This window comes from Callospermophilus lateralis, chromosome 6, assembly GCF_048772815.1.
Source record: "Callospermophilus lateralis isolate mCalLat2 chromosome 6, mCalLat2.hap1, whole genome shotgun sequence".
Lineage (NCBI taxonomy): Eukaryota > Metazoa > Chordata > Mammalia > Rodentia > Sciuridae > Callospermophilus > Callospermophilus lateralis.
Genome location: NC_135310.1, coordinates 115,884,045 through 115,907,105, shown reverse-complemented (window position 1 = coordinate 115,907,105; position 23,061 = coordinate 115,884,045). Strand labels below are relative to the sequence as shown.

The following is a 23,061-nucleotide window of genomic DNA, read 5'->3' as shown; positions in this document are numbered from 1 at the left end:
GACAGATGGAATGGAATCTTAAAGAGCATATCAGACAGCAAATTCAAACAGTGAAAGAACACATTGAAAATGAATTACACCAGCAAATAAAAGAAGCAAATAAGCATCTTTATCAGGAGACAGAGATTATTAAAAAAATCAAACAATAATTCTAGAAATGGAGGAAACTATAAACCAAATTAAAAACTCAAATGAGATTATCACTAACAGAGTGGAGCAAGTAGAAGCCAGAACGTCAGATAATGAAGACAACATATATCAAAATATATCATATTGAAAAGAGTCTAGCCAACTCAGAAAGGCTGGTAAAAAATCACGAGAAAAACATCCAAGAGATATGGGATAACATAAAAAAACCAAACTTAAGAGTCATCGGGATAGAGGAAGGTATAGAGGTTCAAACCAAGGGAATGAGCAACCTGCTGAATGAAATAATTATAGAAAACTTTTCAGAAATAAAAAAGGAAACGGATATACAAATTGTAGATGCATACAGGACACCGAGTGTACAAAATCACAGGAGACCAACGCCAAGACACATTGTTATGAAGATATCCAATATACAGAACAAAGAGAAAATATTAAAAGCTACAAGAGAAAGGAGGCAGATTACATTCAGGGGTAAACCAATAAGGTTAACAACAGATTTTTTATCACAGACGCTGAAAGCGAGAAGATCCTGGAACAACATATTTCAAACACTGAAAGACAATGGATGCCAACCAAGAATTCTGTATCCAGCAAAATTAAGCTTCAGGTATGACAACGAAATAAAAATCTTTCATGATAAACAAAAGTTAAAAGAATTTGCAGCCAGAAAACCACCAAGATGCAAAGCATCTTGAGAAAAACACTACACGAGGAAGAAATGAAAAACAATAACCAAAACCAACAGTGGGAAGTACCTCAGTAAATACAGAGGGCGGGGGGAAAGCTAATCATGGAGAAACAAACCAAATTAAAAAAAAAAAGATAAATAATCAAACATGGCTGGAAGTACAAACCATATATCAATAGTAACTCTAAACGTTAATGGCTTAAACTCTCCAATAAAGCGATATAGGCTGGTAACATGGATTAAAAAAACAAATCCAACAATATGCTGCCTCCAGGAGACACATCTGATTGGAAAAGACATACACAGGCTGAAGGTGAAAGGTTGGGAAAAATATGCCACGCACACGGTCCTCGTAAGCAAGTAGGGGTGGCCATCCTCATATCCAATAAAATCGACTTCAAGACTAAATTAATCAAATGGGATAAGGAAGGACATTATATACTGTTAAAAGGAACCATTCACCAATAAGACATAACAATTATCAATATTTATGCACCAAATAAGGGTGCTGCGACATTCATAAAACAAACTCTCCTCAAATTCAAGAATCAAATAGACCACAACACAATAATTATGGGTGACTTCAATACTCTTCTCTCACCATTGGACAGATCCTCCAAACAAAAGTTGAATAAAGAAACTATAGAACTCAATATCACAATCAATAACCTAGACTTAACTGACATATATAGAATATATCAACCATCATCAAGTAGATATACTTTTTTCTCAGCAGCACATGGATCCTTCTCAAAAATAGACCATATATTATGCCATAGGGCAACCCTCAGTAAATATAAAGGGGTGGAGATAATACCATGCATTTTATCAGATCATAATGGAATGAAAACTGGAAATCAATGATAAAAGAAGGAAGGAAAAATCCTACATCACATGGAAAATGAACAATATATTATTGAATGATCAATGGGTTACAGAAGACATAAAGGAGGAAATCAAAAAATTCTTAGAGATAAATGAAAATACAGACACAACATATCGTAATCTATGGGACACAATGAAAGCAGTTTTAAGAGGGAAATTCATTGCCTGGAGGTCATTCCTCAAAAAAAGAAAAAACCAACAAATAAATGAACTCACGCTTCATCTCAAAGCCCTAGAAAAGGAAGAGCAAAAGAACAGCAAGTGTAGCAGAAGGCGAGAAATAATTAAAATCATAGCGGAAATCAATGAAATTGAAACAAAAGAAACTATTGAAAAAATTGACAAAACTAAAAGTTGGTTCTTCTAAAAAAAGAATAAGATCGACAGACCCTTAGCCATGCTAATGAAGAGAAGAAGAGGGAGAACTCAAATTACTAACTACAGGATGAAAAATGCAATATCACAACAGATGCTACAGAAATACAGAAGACAATTAGAAATTATTTTGAAAACCTATATTCCAATAAAATTGAAGATAGTGAAGACATTGATAAATTTCTTAAGTCATATGATTTGCCCAGACTGAGTCAGGAGGATACACACAATTTGAACAGACCAATATCAATGGATGAAATAGAAGAAGCAATCAAAAGACTACCAACCAAGAAAAACCCAGGACCGGATGGGTATACAGCGGAGTTTTACAAAACCTTTAAAGAAGAATTAATACCAATACTTTTCAAGTTATTTCAGGAAATAGAAAAAGAGGGAGCTCTTCCAAATTCATTCTATGAGGCCAACATCACCCTGATTCCGAAACCAGACAAAGACACCTCAAAGAAAGAAAACTACAGACCAATATCTCTAATGAACCTAGATGCAAAAATCCTCAATAAAATTCTGGTGAATCAGATGCAAAAACACATCAAAAAAATTGTGCACCATGATCAAGTAGGATTCATCCCTGGGATGCAAGGATGGTTCAATATACGGAAATCAATAAATGTTATTCACCACATCAATAAACTTAAAGATAAGAACCATATGATCATCTCGATAGACGCAGAACAAGCATTTGACAAAGTACAGCATCCCTTTATGTTCAAAACATTAGAAAAACTAGGGATAACAGGAGCTTACCTCAACATTGTAAAAGTTATCTATGCTAAGCCTCAGGCTAGCATCAATCTGAATGGAGAAAAATTGAAGGCATTCCCTCTAAAATCTGGAACAAGACAGGGATGCCCTCTATCACCACTTCTATTCAATATAGTTCTCGAAACACTGGCCAGAGCAATTAGACAGATGAAAGAAATTAAAGGCATAAAAATAGGAAAAGAAGAACTTAAATTATCACTATTTGTGGATGACATGATTCTATACCTAGAAGACCCAAAAGGGTCTACAAAGAAACTACTAGAACTAATAAATGAATTCAGCAAAGTGGCAGGATATAAAATCAACATGCATAAATCAAAGGCATTTCTGTATATCAGCGACAAAACTTCTGAAACGGAAATGAGGAAAAACACCCCATTCACAATATCCTCAAAAAAAATAAAATACTTGGGAATCAACCTAACAAAAGAGGTGAAAGATTTATACAATGAAAACTACAGAACCCTAAAGAGAGAAATAGAAGAAGATCTTAGAAGATGGAAAAATATACCCTGTTCATGGATAGGCAGAACTAACATCATCAAAATGTCGATATTACCAAAAGTTCTCTATAGGTTTAATGCAATGCCAATCAAAATCCCAATGGCATTTCTTGTAGAAATAGAGAAAGCAATCATGAAATTCATATGGAAAAATAAAAGACCCAGAATAGCAAAAGCAACTCTAAGCAGGAAGTGTGAATCAGGCGGCATAGTGATACAAGATTTCAAACTATACTACAGAGCAATAGTAACAAAAACAGCATGGTACTGGTACCAAAACAGGTGGGTGGACCAATGGTACAGAATAGAGGACAGAGAGACTAATCCACAAGTTACAACTATCTTATATTTGATAAACGGGCTAAAAGCATGCAATGGAGGAAGGATAGCATCTTCAACAAATGGTGCTGGGAAAACTGGAAATCCATATGCAACAAAATGAAACTGAATCCCCTTCTCTCACCATGCTCAAAAGTTAACTTAAAATGGATCAAGGAGCTTGATATCAAACCAGAGACTCTGTGATGATAGAAGAAAAAGTTGGCTCCGATCTACATATTGTTCGGTCGGGCTCCAAATTCCTTAATAGGACACCCATAGCACAAGAGTTAATAACAATAATCAACAAATGGGACTTACTTAAACTAAAAAGTTTTTTCTCAGCAAGAGAAACAATAAGAGAGGTAAATAGGGAGCCTACATCCTGGGAACAAATTTTTACTCCTCACACTTCAGATAGAGCCCTAATATCCAGAGTATACAAAGAACTCAAAAAATTAAACAATAAGATAATAAATAACCCAATCAACAAATGGGCCAAGGACCTGAATAGACACTGCTCAGAGGAGGACATACAATCAATCAACAAGTACATGAAAAAATGCTCACCATCTCTAGCAGTCAGAGAAATGCAAATCAAAACCACCCTAAGATACCATCTCACTCCAGTAACATTGGCAGCCATTATGAAGTCAAACAACAACAAGTGCTGGCGAGGATGTCGGGAAAAGGGTACACTGGTACATTGCTGGTGGGACTGCAAATTGGTGCAGCCAATTTGGAAAGCAGTATGGAGATTCCTGGGAAAGCTGGGAATGGAACCACCATTTGACCCAGCTATTGCCCTTCTTGGACTATTCCCTGAAGACCTTAAAAGAGCGTACTGTAGGAATACTGCTACATCAATGTTCATAGCAGCACAATTCACAATAGCTAGACTGTGGAACCAACCTAGATGCCCTTCAATAGATGAATGGATAAAAAAAATGTGGCATTTATATACAATGGAATATTACTCAGCACTATAAAATGACAAAATCATGGAATTTGCAGGGAAATGGATGGCACTAGAGCAGATTATGCTAAGTGAAGCTAGCCAATCCCTAAGAAACAAATGCCAAATGTCATCTTTGATATAAGGAGAGCATCTAAGAACAGAATAGGGAGTAAGAGCATGAGAAGAAGATCACCATTAAACAGGGTCGAGGGGTGGAGGGAAAGAGAGAGAGAAGGGAAATTGCAGGTAAAGGAAGGAGACCCTCATTGTTATACAAAATTACATATAAGAGGAAGTGAGGGGAAGGGGGAAAAAAACAAGAGAGAGAAATGAATTATAGTAGATGGGGTAGAGAGAGAAGATGGGAAGAGAGGGGAGGGGAGGGGAGGGGGGATAGTAGAGGATAGGAAGGGCAGCAGAATACAACAGATACTAGTATGGCAGTATGTAAAAAAGTGGATGTGGAACCGATGTGAATCTGCCATATTTATACGGGATAAAAATGGGAGTTCATCTTCTGCTTGAATCAAATGTATGAAATATGATATGTCAAGAGCTTTGTAATGTTTTGAACAACTAATAATTAAAAAAAGAATTAAAAAAAAGCCTACAGGATGCCAAATGTACAAAATCACAACAGATCCACACCAAGTCATATTATAATGAAAATGCTCAACAGTAAAGAGAGAATATTAAAAGCCTCAAGAGAAATGAATCAGATTACATATGGGGGAACCAATTATTATAACTGCAGATTTTTCAACCCAGACCCTGAAAACTAGAAGATCCTGGAATAATATATATTAAGCTCTGAAAGAAAATAGGTGCCAACCAAGAATCTTGTATCCATCAAAATTAAGCTTTAGATTTGATGATGAAATAAAAGCCTTCCATGATAAACAAAAGTTAAAAGAATTTACAGCTAGAAAACTGCCACTACAAAACATCCTCAGCAAAATATTCCATGAAGAGGAAATGAAATACAACAATGAAAATCAGCAGAGGGAGGTAGTACACTGAAGGAAAAACTAATCAAAGAAGAAATCAAATCAAGTTAGATACAAATATAACAAAAATGTCTGGGAATACAAATCATGTCTCAATAATAGCCCTGAATGTTAATGGCCTAAACTTACCAATCAAAAGGCATAGACTAGCAGATTGGATTGAAAAAAAGAAAAGACCCAACAATATGCTGCCTCCAGGAGACTCATCTGATAGGAAAAGGTATACACAGACTGAGGGACATGAACTGTGGAAGCAAGCAGGGGTTTCCATTCTTGTATCAAATAAAGTAGACTTCAAGCTAAAGTTAATCAAAAGGGATAAAGAAGGACATTTCATACTGCTCAAGGGAACCATACACCAACAATACATAAAAATTATATATGCCCCAAACAATGGAGCATCTGTGTTCATCAAATAAATTCTTCTCGAGTTTAAGAGTCAAATTGACCACAACGCAATAATCTTGGGTGACTTTAACACACCTCTCTCACCACTGAATAGATCCTCCAAGCAAAAGCTGAACAAAGAAACTATAGAACTCAATAATACAATCAATAACTTAGACTTAACTGACACATATAGAATATTTCATCCTTCAACAAGTGAATACACTTTCTCCTGCTACTAACCCTCTTCATATATTTCTCTTTCACACTTCCTAAGATATACTAACTCTATATCCTCACATCCTTTTTACCCCTCACACATCAGCAGCACATGGATCCTTCTCTAAAATAGACCATATAATATGCCACAAAGCAACTCTTAGCAAATATGAAAAAAGTGGAGATACTACCCTGCATTTTATGAGATCATAATGGAATGAAATTAGAAATCATTGAGAAGGGCTGGGCTTGTGGCTGAGTGGTAAGAGTTCTCGCCTAGTACGAGCAGGACCCGGGTTCGATTCTCAGGACCACATAAAAAAAATAAAGGCATTGTGTTATGTCCATCTACACCTAAAAAATAAAGATTAAAAAAAGAAATCAATGACAAAAAAAAAGAAACTACTCCAATAGCTGTAGACTAAATAATATGCTACTAAATGAACAATGAGCTGCAAAAGATATCAAGGAGGAGATTAAAAAATTCTTAGAGGTAAATGAGAATACTGACACAACATACCAAAATCTCTGGGACACTGTGAAGGTAGTACTAAGAGGAAATTCCATTGCATGGAATTCATTCCTTAAAAGAAGAAAAGTTCAGCAAATAAATGACCTAACATTACATCTTAAAGCCCTAGGAAAAGAAGAACAAATCAACACCAAAAGCAGTAGAAGACAGGAAATAATTAAAATTAGAGCTAAAGTCAATGAAATTGAAAGAAAAGAAACAATTAAAAGAATTGACAAAAGAAAAAGCTGGCTCTTTGAAAAAATAAATAAAATTGATGGACCCTTAGCTATGCTAATGAAGGGAAGGAGAGAGAAAACTCAAATTACTAACATACATGATGAAAAAAGGAAATATCACAACAGACACTACAGAAATACAGTAGATAATTAGAAATTATTTTGAAAACTTATATTCCAATAAAATAGAAAATGTTGAAGGCATTGACAAATGATTTGCCCAAATTGAATCAAGATGATAACACAGTTTAAACAGACCAATATCAAGTGATGAAATAGAATATGCCATTGGAAGCCTACCAACCAAGAAAAACCCACGACTGGCTGGATACACAGCGAGTTCTACAAGACCTTTAATTAAGAACTAATATCAATACTCTTCAATTTCAGGAAATAGAAAAAGAGGGAGCACTTCCAAACTCATTTTATGAGTCCAGTATCACCCTGATTCCAAAACCAGGCAAAGACATGTCATAGAAAGAAAACTTTAGACCAATATCTCTAATAAATATAGATGTAAAAATTCTCAATAAAATTCTGGCAGATCAAATACAAAAACATATCAAAAAGATGGTGCATCAAATCCAGTGGGATTCATCCCAGGAATGCAAGGTTGGTTCAACATATGGTAATCAATAAATGTAATTCACCACATCAAGAGACTTAAAGGTAAGAATTATATGATCTTTTAAATAGGTACAGAAAAAGCATTCAACAAAATATATCACCCCTTCATGTTCAAAACACTAGGAAAAATTAGGGCTAACAGGAACATATCTCAACATCATGAAGGCTATCTATGCTAAGCCCCAAGTCAACATCATCTTAATTAGAGGAAAATTGAAGGCATTCCCTCTAAAAACTGGAATAATATAGAGATGCCCTCTTTCACCACTTCTATTTAACAAAGTTCTTGAAACACTGGCCAGAGCAATTAGAAAGATGAAAGAAATTAAGGGGATACAGATAGGAAAAGAAGAACTTAAATTAGCATTATTTGCTGATGATATGATTCTATACCTAGAAGACCCAAAAAGTTTCATCAGAAAACTTCTAGAACTAGTAAATGAATTCAGCAAAGTAGCAGGATATACAATCAACACCTATAAATCAAATGCATTTTTATATATCAGTGACAAATCCTCTGAAAGGGAAGCAAGGAAAACTATCCCATTTATAATAGCCTCAAAAAAAAAAAAACCTTGGGAATAAACTTAACAAATGAGGTGAAAGACCTACACAATGAAAACTACAGAACGCTAAAGAAAGAAAGAAGACCTTAGAAGATGGAAAGATCTACCTTGCTCTTGGATAGGCAGAATTAATATTATTGAAATGACCACTATATATACTATACAGATTTAATGCAATTACGTCAAAATCCCAATGGCATTCCTCATAGAAATAGAAAAATCAGTCATGAAATTCAACTGGAAAAATAAGAGACCCAGAATAGCTAAAGCAATTCTTAGCAGGAAGAGTGAAGCAGATGGCATCACTATACTAGATCTTAAACTATACTACAGAGCAATAGTAACAAAAAAAGCATGGTATTGGCACAAAACAGACTGGTAGACCAATGGTACATAATAGAGGGCACAGAAACTAACCCACAAAATTATAATTATCTTATATTAGACAAAGGTTCCAAAAACATACATTGAAGAAAAGCGAGCCTCTTCAACAAAAGGTGCTGGAAAAACTGTAAATACATATGCAACAAAATGAAAGTAAACCTCTATCTCTCACCATGTACAAAACTCAACTTGAAGTGAATCAAGGACCTAGGAATTAGACCAGAAATCCTGTGTTCAATAGAAGAAAAAGTAGGCCATAATCTCCATCATGTCTGATTAGGCCCCAACTTCCTTAATAAGACTCTGTTGGCCCAAGAATTAAAATCAAGAATCAATAAATGGGATGGATTCAAACTAAAAAGTTTCTTCTCAGCAAAAGAAACAATCAGAGAGATGAATAGAAAGCCTACATCTTGGGAGCAAATTTTTACCCCTCACAAGTCAGATAGAGCACTAATCTCTAGGGTATATATATAAAGAACTCAAAAAGCTAAACACCAAAAAAACAAATAACCCAATCAATAAATGGGCCAAGGACCTTAACAGACACTTCTGAGAAGATGATATACAGTCAATCAACAAACATGAAAAAATGTTCAACATCTCTAGCAATTAGAGAAATGCAATCAAAACTACTCTAAGAGGCTGGGGTTGTGGCTCAGCGGTAGAGCGCTCGCCTCGCACATGCAAGACCCTGGGTTTGATCCTCAGCACCACATAAAAAATAAACAAGTGAAATAAAGGTGTTGTGTCAACTAATATATATAACACCTTTATATATATATTTTTTAAACTACTCTAAGATATCATCTCACTCTAGTCAGAATGGCAGCTTTTAAGAACATAAACAGGGGCTGGGGTTGTGACTCAGCACGAGGCACTGGGTTTGATCCTCAGCACCACATAAATGTAAAGTAAAGATATTGTGTCCACCTAAAAATAAAAAATAAATATTAAAAAAAGGATACAAACAACAGTAAGAGTTGGCGAGGATGTGGGTAAAAAGGCACATTCATACATTGTTGGTAGGACTGCAAATTGGTGCAGCTAATATGGAAAGCAATATGGAGATTCCTTGGAAAAAAACTGGGAATGGAACTACCATTTGAACCAGCTATCCCTGTCCTTGATCTATACTCAAAGGACTTAAAAAACAGCATACTACAGGGACACAGCCTCATCAATGTTTATAGCAGCACAATTCATGATAGCTAAATTGTGGAACCAACCTAGATGCCCTTCAATAGATAAAGGATAAAGAAACTGTGGTATATATACACAGTGGAATATTACTCAGCAATAAAAGAGAATAAAATTACAGCATTTGCAGATAAATGGATGGAGTTGGAGAAGATAATGCTAAATGAAGTTAGCCAATCCCCCAAAACCAAATGCTGAATATTTTCTCTGAAATAAGGAGGCTGATTTGTAGTTGGGTTGGGAGGGGGAGCATGGGAAAAATAGACGAACTCTAGATAGGGTAAAGGGGTGGAAGGGTAAGGGAGGGGGAAGGGAGTTAGAAATGATGGTGGAATGAGATGGACATCATTATCCAAAGTACATGTATGAAGACACGAATGGTGTGAGGATACTTTGTATATAAGTAGAGCTATAAAAAATTGTGCTCTATATATGTAATATGAAATGTAATGCATTCTGTTGTCATATATAACAAATTAGAATAAAAATATTTAAAAAAGAAATAAATGTTCAAAATTAAAGAAAAAGAAAAGAAAAGAAAAAGAAACTGAGCCGCACATGGTGGTGCACACCTGTGATCCCAGAGGTTGAGGCAGGAGGATCAAAAGTTCAAGATCAGCCTTAGTGAAGCCCTAAGCAACTTAGTGAGACCCTGTCTCAAAACAAAATGAGGAGGCACTGGGGATGCAGCTCAGTTGTTAAGTACCCCTCAGTTCAATTTTTCAGCACAAACAAAACAAAAAAGAAAAAAGAAAAACCCAAAACAAATAAACAAAAATAAGAATAAAACTGATGATTAGTCACACTGAGCACATTTTCACGTACCTATTGGTATATCTTTTAAGAAATGTCTTTTCAGGTCCTTTGCCCATTTTTAAATCAGATTATTTACTTTCTTGCGTTGTTCAGATTCCTTATATATTTTGGATCTGAACCCCTTACCAGATACATGGTTTGCAAATACTGTCAGCAATCCTATTGCCTCTTCACCCTGTTGCTTATTTCCTTTGCTGCATAGTTTTTAATTAATGTGCCCTATTTGTGTATTTTTGCTTCTGTTACTTATACTTTGGAGTCATTTAAAAAAAAATCACTGCTCAGACCAATGTCAAGGAACTTTTCCTTTATGTTTTCTTGTATGAATTTTATAGTTTCATGTCTTAACTTTGAAGTCTTTACCCTGTTTGAGTTGACTTTTGTATACTGTGTGAGGTTAGAGTCCAATTTCAAAATAGCAGGAGGAGATTTCCTTATACAATTTATTGAAAGGATTTTTCTTTCTCCACTCTGTGATCTTGGCAATTTATTGAAGTGAACCATCTGGGATGGCCATATACCTGGATTTATTTCTGGTCCTCTCTTCTGTTCTGTTGTTGATTATGTTTGTTTTCATGCCAGTACAATTCTGTTTTGATTACTGTAGCTTTGTAATACAGTTTGAAGTCAGCCTGGATGATGCTCCCAGCTTTGCAAGTTAAAACAATGATGTCCCTTCACTCCTATTAGAATGTCTATTATAACAATGACAAGATAACAAGCAGTGGCAAGAATGTGGAGAAAAGGGAACTCTTGAGCACTGCTGGTGGGAATATTGTTAAAGCCGTTATGGAAAATAGTGAAACAGTGTACAAGAGGCTCCTCAAAAAATCAAAAGTAAACTACCATGTGATCTAGTGCTCCCTCTTGTGGGTACACATCCAAAGAAAATGAAATAATTATCTCAAGGGGATAATCTGCATGTAAAAATGTCCCATGGTAACATTGAGAAATTTTAACATTGAAGAGTAGTTTGGTTTTAGAAAATGTGAGCTTGACACGATAGTTAATTCCTACTGAACCCTAGCAACTATATCTTATTTTTTATTTCTCCTCAGTTCACTGATGATGCCTTTAGCTTTGCAAATTAAAACAACAATGAGATATCACCTTACTCCTATTAATGACTGGCCAATGGTATAGCTGCAGTCAAATGTTAGGATTCCAGCCAATCAAAAACTTTATGATCTTGGGCTGGAGATGTAGCTCAGTGGCAGAGCACTTGTCTAACAAGTGTAAAGCCCTTGGTTTAATCCCTAGTACTGCCAAAATAAAATAAAATAAAATCCTTTATGATCTCCTTTTGGAGCAATGATAGTTGGATGGTAAGTTGTTATTACAAAGTCTTTATGTTACATAAAACACAAAGAATATCAAGAATATCAAGAATGCTGATTCAAAGAAGGATGTCAGCTGAATAGACATGTCTTGACAGATAACTACTGGGTCTCTTGTAGAGGTAATTAGCTACAAACATATGAAAACAAATAGTACATGTCATAGTTTGATGTAGGATAAGGGAAAATAATGAGGATGAAGAGATGTAAACACTCTATGCATATTTAAAAACTATATTGGTCTTTACAGGCTTTGAATATGTAGACAGACAGAGAACTTGAACTTGGTTAACAGCAGCAGCCCCTGTTTGAGGGGCTTGCATGATTAGTTCTGTGCGAGGTTAGAATTTTTGAAGATTCGAGAACAAACATCTCACCACCCCACCCCTTCTTGTAATTCTCTTGTAGGATTGCATTTTTCTATTCAAGGAGTATCAGTCATCTTTTCACAAAACAAGGAAACAGATTTTAGACTCATCAGGAGAGAAATCTTTTGAGGTTTCAGAAATGTACATATTTGGAAAATTTGAAGCTTTCTGTAAAAGACTGGAGAAGGTAAGTGTTATGCAGTCACTGGACCCCTCCCCCCCCAATCCCTGCAAGTCACCCCCGTTTCATGCTTCATGTAGTGTTATTGAAAATCATTGTTCCAGATCTTTTGTCTCACTATTAATATGAACCATCTGATTAAATTAGTCAAAAATCACTGCATTTATTATAATTTTTTTTATCCTTGCTTATTGCCTTTTGCCAGGCACATACCAGCTATTGCAAATTTTCATCTCTCTCATGACTTCAGTTCTATTTCCATGTTAAAAACTTCTGCCCTTCAAGGATGTGGGGAAAAAGGCACACTCATATACTGCTGGTGGGACTGCAAATTGGTGTAGCCAATATGGAAAGCAGTATGGAGATTTCTTGGAAATTTGGGAATGGAACCACCATTTGACCCAGCTATCCCTCTTCTCAGGATTTAAAAAAAAAAAAAAGTACTTAAAAACAGCATGCTATAGGGACAAAGTCACATCAATGTTTATAGCAGCACGATTCACAATAGCTAACCTGTGGAACCAACCTAGATGCCCTTCAATAGATGAATGGATAAAAAAAAATTGTGGCATATATGCACAATGGAATATTACTCAGCAATAGAGAGAATAAAATCATGGCATTTGCAGGTAAATGGATGGAGATGGAGAAGATAATGCTAAGTGAAGTTAGCCAATCCCCCAAAACCAAATGCCGAATGTTTTCTCTGATATAAGAAGGTTGATTCATAGTGGGGTAGGGAGGGAGCATGAGAAGAATAGATAAACTCTAGATAGGGCAGAGGGGTGGGAGGGGAAGAGAGGGGTGGGAGGGGAAGAGAGGGGACAGGGGGTTAGAAATTATATATTAAGAATTGTAATGCATTCCACTTTCATATATATATATATATATATATATATATATATATATATATATATATGAAACTTCTGCCCTTGACCAAGATGTTAGGATGTTGGGAATGGAACCACCATTTGACCCAGCTATCCCTTGACCAAGATGTTAGGATGTGAGATGAAATACCTGCAAATGCCTGGCAGAACCCAATCATTGTGGAATATCTGGATGTCTGGCCCCTCCTCTTTCTGGGCCTGCGTGCACCTAGACATTGTGTGGGGGATGCCTTTGCTAGACAGGTGTGGCTGGGAAACTTCTGCACCTTTCATTTCATTTGTTAAGGCTCACTGAGGAGGAATGGTATTTTTTCAGGGATGTAAGGAACCAGCACCAGAGGTTCCTTGCAGTTAGCCTTTGACATGTCTATAAAGATCTCATTGAGCCAGTCCTCCCGGCACCCTACTGTTTTCAAACTCCTTGATCCTGGTAGTCTTTAGGATCCCATTCATCTTTTGTTGGGAAGTGGGGCGTGAAGGGACATGATATAGATTGAAGAGCATTTCCCAGACATGTCCAGAGGCCAGTGTTTATTTTTAAATCTCCTGATTCATCCAGGATAGGAAAATAGAGAACCCAGTGACCGAGTGAGGTCCTTAATACATACTGCTATGGGCTTTTATTTCTTCTATTTGTTTTTTAACAGCTTTATTGGTACAAAGTTCTCATATCATTCAATTTACCCATTTAAAGTTTACAAGTCAATGGTTTCTAATATTTTCACACAGCTACCAAAAATACGATTTTAGAATACTTTTATTCCCACTGAACACACCCTGAACCTATTAGCAGTCACATCCTATCTGCCCCTCTTCCCTGCCTAACCATCCACTAACTCTACTTTCTGACGTTAATAGATGTGTCTATGTTGGACATAGTTTATAAATGGAATCATATAATATTTAGTCTTTTGGCTTCTTTGATTTAGCATGATGTTTTCAAGTTCCATTTTGCACACTATACATTTTATCACTGAATATTCCTTTGCATGAATACATATTTATCCACTCATCTGATGATGGACATGTGGGTTGCTTCCTCTCTTAGACTATTATGAATAATGCTGTTTCAAACATTTGTGTGTAAGTTTTAATGTGGACATATGTTGTTATTTCTCAGGTATCTACATAAAAGGAAACTTGCTGGGTCATATGGCAACCCCATATTTTCTCACTAATTTGCCCCTGCTGGTCTCAAACTCCTAGGCTCAAGTGATCCTCCCACTGCAGCTCTTTGAGTAGCTGGGGACTACAGGTGGATGCCACTGCACCCCACTGGCAACTCCATATTTGTCTTTGAGGAACTGCCAAACATTTTTCCAGAGTAGCTTCATGAGTTTACATTATAATTAGCAAGGTCTAAAAGCTGAGATTTCTCTACGTCCTCAACAACACTTGTTTATCACAATTGTCCTTTTGAATTTGACGGTCCTAGTGGATGTGAAGTGGTATCTCACTGTGGTTTTGATTTTCCCTGATAACTAATAATTTTGAGCATCTTTTCATGTACTTATTGTCCATTTATTTTTCATTTTTGGAGGAATGTCTGTTTGAATGTTTTGCACATTGTGAGTTGTTAATATTTTTATTGTTGAATTATAAGCATTCTTTTTAAAAATTTTTTTTAGTTGTTGATGGACCTTTATTTTATTCATTTATTTTTATGTGGTGCTGAGAATTGAACCCAGTGCCTCACATGTGTGAAGCAAATGCTCTACCACTGAGCCACAACCCCAGCCCATAAGCATTCTTTAGTATATTCCATATTAGATTTGATTTGCAAATATTTTCTTTAATTATGTGGGCTATCTTTTAACTGTCCTCAGAGTGTCCTCTGAAGCAAAGGTATTTAATTTTTATGGAGCCCAACTTATCTAGTTTCTCTTTTGTTCCTAGTGCTTTTTGGTGCCATATCTAAGAAATTGTTGTATAAGACTGGCTTGTGAATAGTAGTGATTTTGGGGGGGCATCTGGCTAGTTAGAAGGATATTGACATGTGTCAAATTAATAATTAGGCCCCATTGGTCAGAACTTGTTCCACAAAGATGCTTAATCTCCTCCCGCCTCTTTGTGGTGTTGGGGATTAGGGAGGGAATCTGGGACCCCCGTGCATGCTAGGACAGGGCTACACTGAGACACATTCCAGCCAATTATGTTTCTGAACCACTAGAGCATGAACTTTGAAGGGGGTCCTAATTACCCTTAATTTCCTGGAACAAGGAATCTTGCCAACTTGAGTACAATTTTGAGTTTGGTAGATCGTAATAACCTAATAGCAATAAAGATCCTTGGTTTGCAAGTCTGATTCTAGGCAGAATGGGTATCTGTCTGTGAAAAGCAGCCTGGGCATTCCTTTGGTGCTGGGTGGCGATGGTAATGGGTAGTTGCATTGTACCTCTTCCTTGTCTCTGGGAAGGCCCTGCCTCTTATTTTAAGAATAGAAAGTCAAGTCAGCAGAGCTCAGCAATCTGAGCTAAAGCAGCTGTCCCAGAGGCCTTGCCTGAAGTGTGGCCTGATTGCTAGGTTATTCCAACTCCTCTGCACTGAGATCCCCTTGAATGACTGGCATTTCTCCCAGGTATAATTGGTGGACATTGGCATCCAGACCCTCAAATGAAGGTTATCAAACTTATTCTGAATTGTGGCCAGGGTTTAGCCTGGTTGGGCTGTTCTTGGTGAGTGGGGCACAGGAGGCATACCCCCATTGGACTACCCCTGTGAACTCTTTAAAAAAATTTTTTTTTGGTAGTTTTAGGTGGACAGCATGCCTTTATTTTTATGTGGTGCTAAGGATCAGACCTAGTGCCTCATATGCACTAGGCAAACTCTCTGCCATCGAGACACAGCCCCATTCCTCTCTGTGAACTCTTAAGTAGTTTAAAAGGAGAGCCCAAGGGTCAAGCTAAGTCAGAGCCTGTTATAAAAAGCTGAGGTTCAAAGTCAGAATGACCAGCCGGATGCATGTCCAGTAGTGATGTATACCTGTAATACCAGCAAATCAGGAGGCTGAGGCAGGAAGACGACAAGTTTGAGGCCAGTTTTGGTAACTTAGCAAGACCCTGCTCAAAAAAAAAAAAAAAAAAAAAAAAATAATAAAGAGGATGGGGATATAGCTTAGCTATAAAGCAGCTCAGGTTGATATGATCTAAATGATTCTAGAGCCTGTCTATTGGTTTGATTTTTTAACCAATGATTCATTAAGAACTTGTTTCAGAGAAGGGGCCTCATATCTCATTTAAAAAATATAAAATAGTATTGGGCTGCAGCTGCTGCTCGGAGGTAGAGTGCTTGCCTAGCCAGTGCTGTTTGATCCCCAGTACTGCCAATAAATAAGTAACATTTCTCTGTTTAAGATTACAGAAATGATAACGATTGTTCAGACATATACATCCTTGAGTAATTCTACAATAGAAGGAATAGATATCATGGCAATAAAATTCAAAAATATATATCAAGGGGTACAGAAAAAACAATATGACATTCTGGATCCAAGACGGACAGAGTTCGACAAAGATTTTGTACACTTTATGACAAAAATCAATAGTTTGGAGGTAAGTAGTTATACATGCTCTTCCTTAGGAAAGCTGAAGAGTGATCAGTAGCGCTGTCCTATAATATTCACATAGAGTCAATGTTCACATATTTAGTATTTGTGTTACATTCCTGTTGTGAATTGATAAAAATGTTAGCAGTGTGAATGTTTTAAAGGAGCCCACAAATATTTTTAAACTTTTTGTTTTAATGAAAAATGAACATATACAATGCCAGATGTCAATGAATAATCAGAAACCTGAAGGGCTATTAGAGTTATGGTTCATTTTAAATTTACTTTAAAATTTGCATTTCATTTTTGTTGTGCCAGGGTCATTTTTTCCAGTGTAAGAAAGAATTTATAGTCTTTATTTTTTTCTTTCTTTCTTTTTTTTTTTTTGTGGGGGTTGGGGGTGGTACCAGGGATTGAACTCAGGGGCACTCAACCACTGAGCCACATCCCCAGTCCTATTTTGTATTTTATTTATAGACAGGGTCTCACTGAGTTGCTTAGCGCCTCGCTTTTGCTGAGGCTGACGTCGAACTCATGATCCTCCTGTCTCAGCTTCCCAAGCCACTGGGATTACAGGTGTGGGACACTGCACCCATCTGTAGTCCTTTTTCTTTAAGTACAGAGATATCTGAGAGAAGTTGGGGAAGGTGGATCACTCTCCCTTTGGCCTTGTGCCCTATGCCTGAATTCTTCCTGGAGCCACAGAGGACATCTTTGAAGAGCTCTGATCTCACTTGTGTCACAAATTAAAGGACACAAGAGGCATGAGGAGGAGGAGACAAAATATGTTAGATGAGACTGAAACATATTGCTTACCTTTTGGACTTACATGACCTCAGTTATTTTTTAACTGAAAACTACCAATGAACCAAGTTTAGCCCCAGGAAACAATCTCTTTGCTGTAGAGCATCCCGGAGACACAGGCAGGGACAAGAATATTCTTGGTCCTCTTTTTGCATCTGAAATTTTTGCCGTGAAAGTAAGAAAAAAATTCAGTTTTGGATTGAGGATATAGCTTGGTAGTAGAACACTTGCCTAGCAAGCCTGGGGCTCTGGGTTAGAGCCCCAGCACGTCCTGCCATGTGCATGAACACATGCACGCACACACACACACAAACACAGAAATATTTTTGTTGCATGTATTAATTTAAAAAACTATATTACATATAATATGGGCAGTATAATTTTAAAAATTCCTAAAATTCTATCATTCTAATAATAATGCTTTTTATTTTTGGCATAGATTTCCTTTTAGCTTTTGACAATTAGATTCTTATAATATTAAGACATATTTTAGTTATTACTTTTAATTTTGGATTAGTTGAGTAGGATAGAGTTTGCTTCCAAAATGCATTGGGAATTAAATGTTTTTAACTTTATTTTATTTATTTTGTTTTTTTAGTTGTAGTTGGACACAATACCTTTCTTTTACTTATTTACTTTTTATGTGGTGCTGAATATCTAACCCAGCACCTCGCACATGCTAGGCAAGCATTCTACCACTGAGCCACAACCCCAGCCGTAGTCCCCATCCCTCCGCTCCCCCTCCCCCCCACCTGCAATGGAGTTTTTTTTTTTTTTTTTTTTTAGTTAAATGGATATGGTAAGTTTATTTATTTATTTTTACATGGTGCTGAGGATCGACCTCAGTGTTGCACACGTGTGAGGCAGGCGCTCTACCACTGAGCAACAACACCAGCCTGGCAATGAAGATTTTTTAAAAACTTGTTATCTCTTAATTTATTTTAAAGACTTACATTGTGGTCCTAGATGCAAATTTTAGCTTTCAGTAAGTTCAGAGGCCAGATTAGCCTTGTAACAGATAATTTGCTTGAGGTGGCAGTGTTTTAATTTTCCTTCCTTTTCCAATGTTCAGTTCGTGGGTGTGATGTATATTAGTAGATCTAACCAATATAGTCTGTAAAAGTAATTTGCACAGTGATTCAGCTTCTTTTTTTGGGTACCAGGAATTTGGAGTTCACTTCTTGGGATAAGAGGAGTCTTGGAAGAACATTTTCTGCTGTTCATTCCTCCTTAGCAGTGGCAAAGATGTTTCTGAGAGTAGTAGTGTTGGAAAATGATACTCTTGCCCCTGGTGTGTAGTGTCATTACATTGCTCTATGAGCACACTTAGACATTCTAAATGTTCCAGAGAAAAATGTTTGGTAAGGGACAGTCCTTTCATAAATTCTCTAAACAGTGATATACAGTAATGAGCTGCAAATGGAAAACACATGTAACTTTGATTTTTCTAGAAGCCACATCAATAGAGTAAAAAGAGGCAGGTGAAATTAATTTTAATAATTATGCTTTATTCAGTCCAGCTCATTCTAAATGGTGTAATTTTAAAATGGCATTAATATAAAAATCATTAACCAGCTATTTTACATCATCTTTTTTTGTCTTTGAAATCCTGCATGTGTTTTACATTTACAGACGTCTAATTTCTAAGTAGTTACATTTTAAGTGCTCAAGATCTACAATGTGGCCTGTGACTGTCATACTGGATGGAGCATTTCTAGATGGGTAGATATCTTGGAAGCTATTTGATTCTGTAGAATCTCTTCCTTAACATAAAAAAAACATGTAAATATTAATATTTTTTAGGTACAAATACAAGCATTTATGAACAGTACTTTTGGAAAAATCTTGTCTTCTCAGCAGGCTCTTCAGCTGCTGCAAAGGTATTTATAATACTTTAAGCAGTATAGTCTCTAGGTGGGACACTTATTATCTGAAAACACAATTTCAAATAAGATACTGCTCAGAAATCTCTCCTACATTAACCTGAATACTTACAATATTAACCTTTCAATTACCACTAAATAGGTTGATAAAAATTTGAAATAGAGGATGTTATTTTTTTCATTGCATTTTTATAGTAGAAGTCTTTCAGTAACAAAATGAAATTACCTGCCATGTTCCTCCACCCCCAGTCCTGTAATATGCTCAAGGTTAATTCTGTAAGTTATTGGGAAGGGAACGAATAATGTTTAATTCTACATATTGAAGGCATTTCCCAAAGTGAGATTATGTAAGAGTAAAATTTTTCATTTTTCTTCTGAGGGATTTCCTATCTTTTTTGTTTAAAGTTCATTTCATTGCGTATACATAAGGTATACAGCATGGTGTTTTGATGTATACTGTGGAGTGGTTACTGCAACCAAGCAATTCACATATCCATCGTCTCACACAGTTACCCCTCTCTTTCTTTTTGTGGTAAGAGCACCTAAAATCTACTCTCCCTCAGCTTCCTTTCCCTGCACTCCAAACGGCAGTTCCCCGCAGCGGGCAGGGAATCTGGATTAGAAGGACGAGCTAGGCTAGAGGCCTTACTTTTCCAGCTCAGGCGTAGGTAACCCAAGACCCATGTTGGGGCCCTTTAGGAACTCTTCTGGGAGTCAGAGGATCTGGGTTTGGGTCCAGCTTGTCCTTCTGAAAACACAATTTCAAGTTCCATATCTCTCTAATGATGACCCATACCTTGAGAGACCATCGTAAGATTCAGACATAATGTAATTCTGGTGATTGGCAGTACTGCAGTCTACAGGTACCATTTTCTTGACAACCTCATTCTCTGTCTCTCTCTTCCATCTCTGTCCCCACCCCTGTTGTTTTGTTTTGTTTTACCTATGGACGCTATTGTCAATTCATTTTATTATCAACATTATGGTCCTGTTACTTCCTGTGCATCACTATTCTCAGTGGAGGTGCTGTTTGGTGGACAAAGTCATCATCATGGCTCTGCTTACTTGGAATTACCTGAGCACTAACATTGGCAGAGGTACATTCAGTGTGCTCCGCTGCACCTTTACTGAGCCATTTTCCACTCTTCTCTTTCATGTCAGCTTAAATGTCACATTCTCAGGGAAATTTATCTTGATTCCTCAGCCTTGGCCAGGTCCCCTGTTAAATCATTGGTAGTGTGACTCTTGACTGCAAGCTGCCTTTTCCAAAAGCTCCAGGAGAGTACAGGTGCCCCTGCCTCTTTCATCAGGGGACATTCTAGTCCAGTGTGTGAGGTCCAGTATGAATATCTTGTCAGGTGAATGAACCTGTAGTTGGTATATTTCTCACTTCCTTTTTGATGACTCAGCTTTAATTACTTTTAGATTTCAGAAGCTGAACATTCCCTGTCTTCAGTTAGAAATCAGCCACACGATTGAGCGAATTCTTCAGTATTATGTGGCTGAACTTGAAGCTACTAAAAAGGCAAGTGGCCTGTTTATGAATGGAATTATGCATAGTCATAGTACAAAAAAGAAAAATAATCTGAACACTCTCCTGTGCCAAGCTTTTTGGAGGAATCTCTTTCACTGCTGAGGACCTTCAAGGTTCTCTTCCTCATGTGGGAAGGTGCTGGTGGGGCATGTCGCTAGACAGCCAGGTCACCACTTCTTTACTCTAAAGAACTTTTTGCCACAGCAGTCAATTGTGTGTATAGCAAAGCCCACTTAAGTTAGTATTTTTAAATATGGAAAGGTAGGCTCTGGAGAATATTGTGATAGATATGCTTCTTCCTTTGAAAGTGTCCATAAAATTTGGACAGAAAAAAAATACATGCAATAGGAAATAAAGGTTGAAGAGAGAATTAAGTATCATATATTGTAAACATCATTGTTTCTGAGCTTTGAGATGTCATCTCTGAATGTATTTACATAATTAGTGACCCCTTCTATATGCAACATGTGAATAATGGTTAAGTAACTGTACAAATACTGTTGTACTTTTCCACTTTAGAATTCAAATGTTAACACCATATTTTAATTACAGCTTTATCATTCTCAAAAAGACGACCCCCCTCTAGCTCGCAATATGCCCCCCATCGCAGGAAAGATACTTTGGGTGAGGCAGCTCTATCGCCGGATCAACGAGCCCATCAACTATTTCTTTGTAAGCCAATAATTACATTTATAATATGTGTGTATTGTGATTTTAATACAAAATTGCTTTGCAGGTACATTTTACCCTGTAATATTTGTGCCCGATAAGATGAGGTCAGTTCTTTACTGGGCAAAGAAAATTTAGCTTATAAATATGCTTGAGACTCAGTCAATTCTTTTGTGTTGAGTAGATAAGCCAGTTCAATTACAGTTATCTCAAGAGTTGGTGCATCTCATAATGTTATGTCTTTTAATAATACAGACACTTTGTAAAGACTTCTTTAAAATAATTGTTTGAGAATGCTGTGAGTGCAGGCCTAGCGCAAAACTTACTTCCATGTGTGGACAGATGGTTCATGGATATGTATTTAATGAAGGCGAGACACACTGACTGTATTCCTGCGTGAGGATCTTAGCCTTAGACAGGGCATAACAGTGTGTTCATTCCTGATGTCCTTACACTTATTAGATTTCTCAAGAACAGGCTAGTCTGAGGCCTGGTTGGCATTCTGAAACTGCCACTTTGTCTTTTCTTTGTTTTAGTTTTGTTTTCATGTAAGAGGCAGAGAGCGCCAGAGTAGAGTGATTTTCTTGCTGCTGTGTCGTATGGCTGAATGCAGAATGAAATAATTATAAAATGGTAGTCTTGCAAGTCATTTTATTATTACTTTATATAGGGCATTATTCAGTATGAAGTTTCTGCTGTTTGGTTTGGCTGTTATCATTTATTTCATTGTTCTGAATATTAAAAAAGTTCTTTTTAAAACAAAAACAAAAACAAAAACAAAACCTTGGCCTTAGACAGAAGGTTGAGGGGGGACTCAAGTTACTATAGAGGAAGAGTAGAGATGGCCTTGTCTGGCATTTGTAAATTGAAACCTAAATCTGGGCTGGGGATGTGGCTCAAGCTGTAGCACACTCGCCTGGCATGTGTGCGGCCCGGGTTCGATCCTCAGCACCACATACAAACAAAGATGTTGTGTCCGCCAAAAACTAAAAAATAAATATTAAAAAAAAAAATTCTCTCTCTCTCTCCTCTCTCAAAAAAAAAAAAAAAAAGAAAAGAAAGAAACCTAAATCTTTCTTTTTTTTTTTTTTTTTTTATTGGTTGTTCAAAACATTACAAAGCTCATGACATATCATCTTTCATAGATTTGACTCAAGTGGGTTATGAACTCCCATTTTTACCCCAAATACAAGTTGCAGAATCACATCGGTTACACATTCACATTTTTCCATAAT

At 36.7% G+C, this 23,061-nt stretch overlaps 1 protein-coding gene across 1 annotated transcript in view; it reads left to right on the top strand.

Moving 5' to 3' along the window:
- The window catches only part of Dnah8 (dynein axonemal heavy chain 8), a 275,799-nt gene that overhangs the window by 28,488 nt on the left and 224,250 nt on the right, over positions 1-23,061 (top strand). The window contains exons 8-12 of the mRNA XM_076860182.1: positions 12,362-12,508; positions 16,746-16,943; positions 19,544-19,620; positions 21,049-21,148; positions 21,710-21,829. Coding sequence (XP_076716297.1) covers positions 12,362-12,508; positions 16,746-16,943; positions 19,544-19,620; positions 21,049-21,148; positions 21,710-21,829 — 642 coding nt within the window. The remainder of the gene's footprint in view (positions 1-12,361; positions 12,509-16,745; positions 16,944-19,543; positions 19,621-21,048; positions 21,149-21,709; positions 21,830-23,061) is intronic.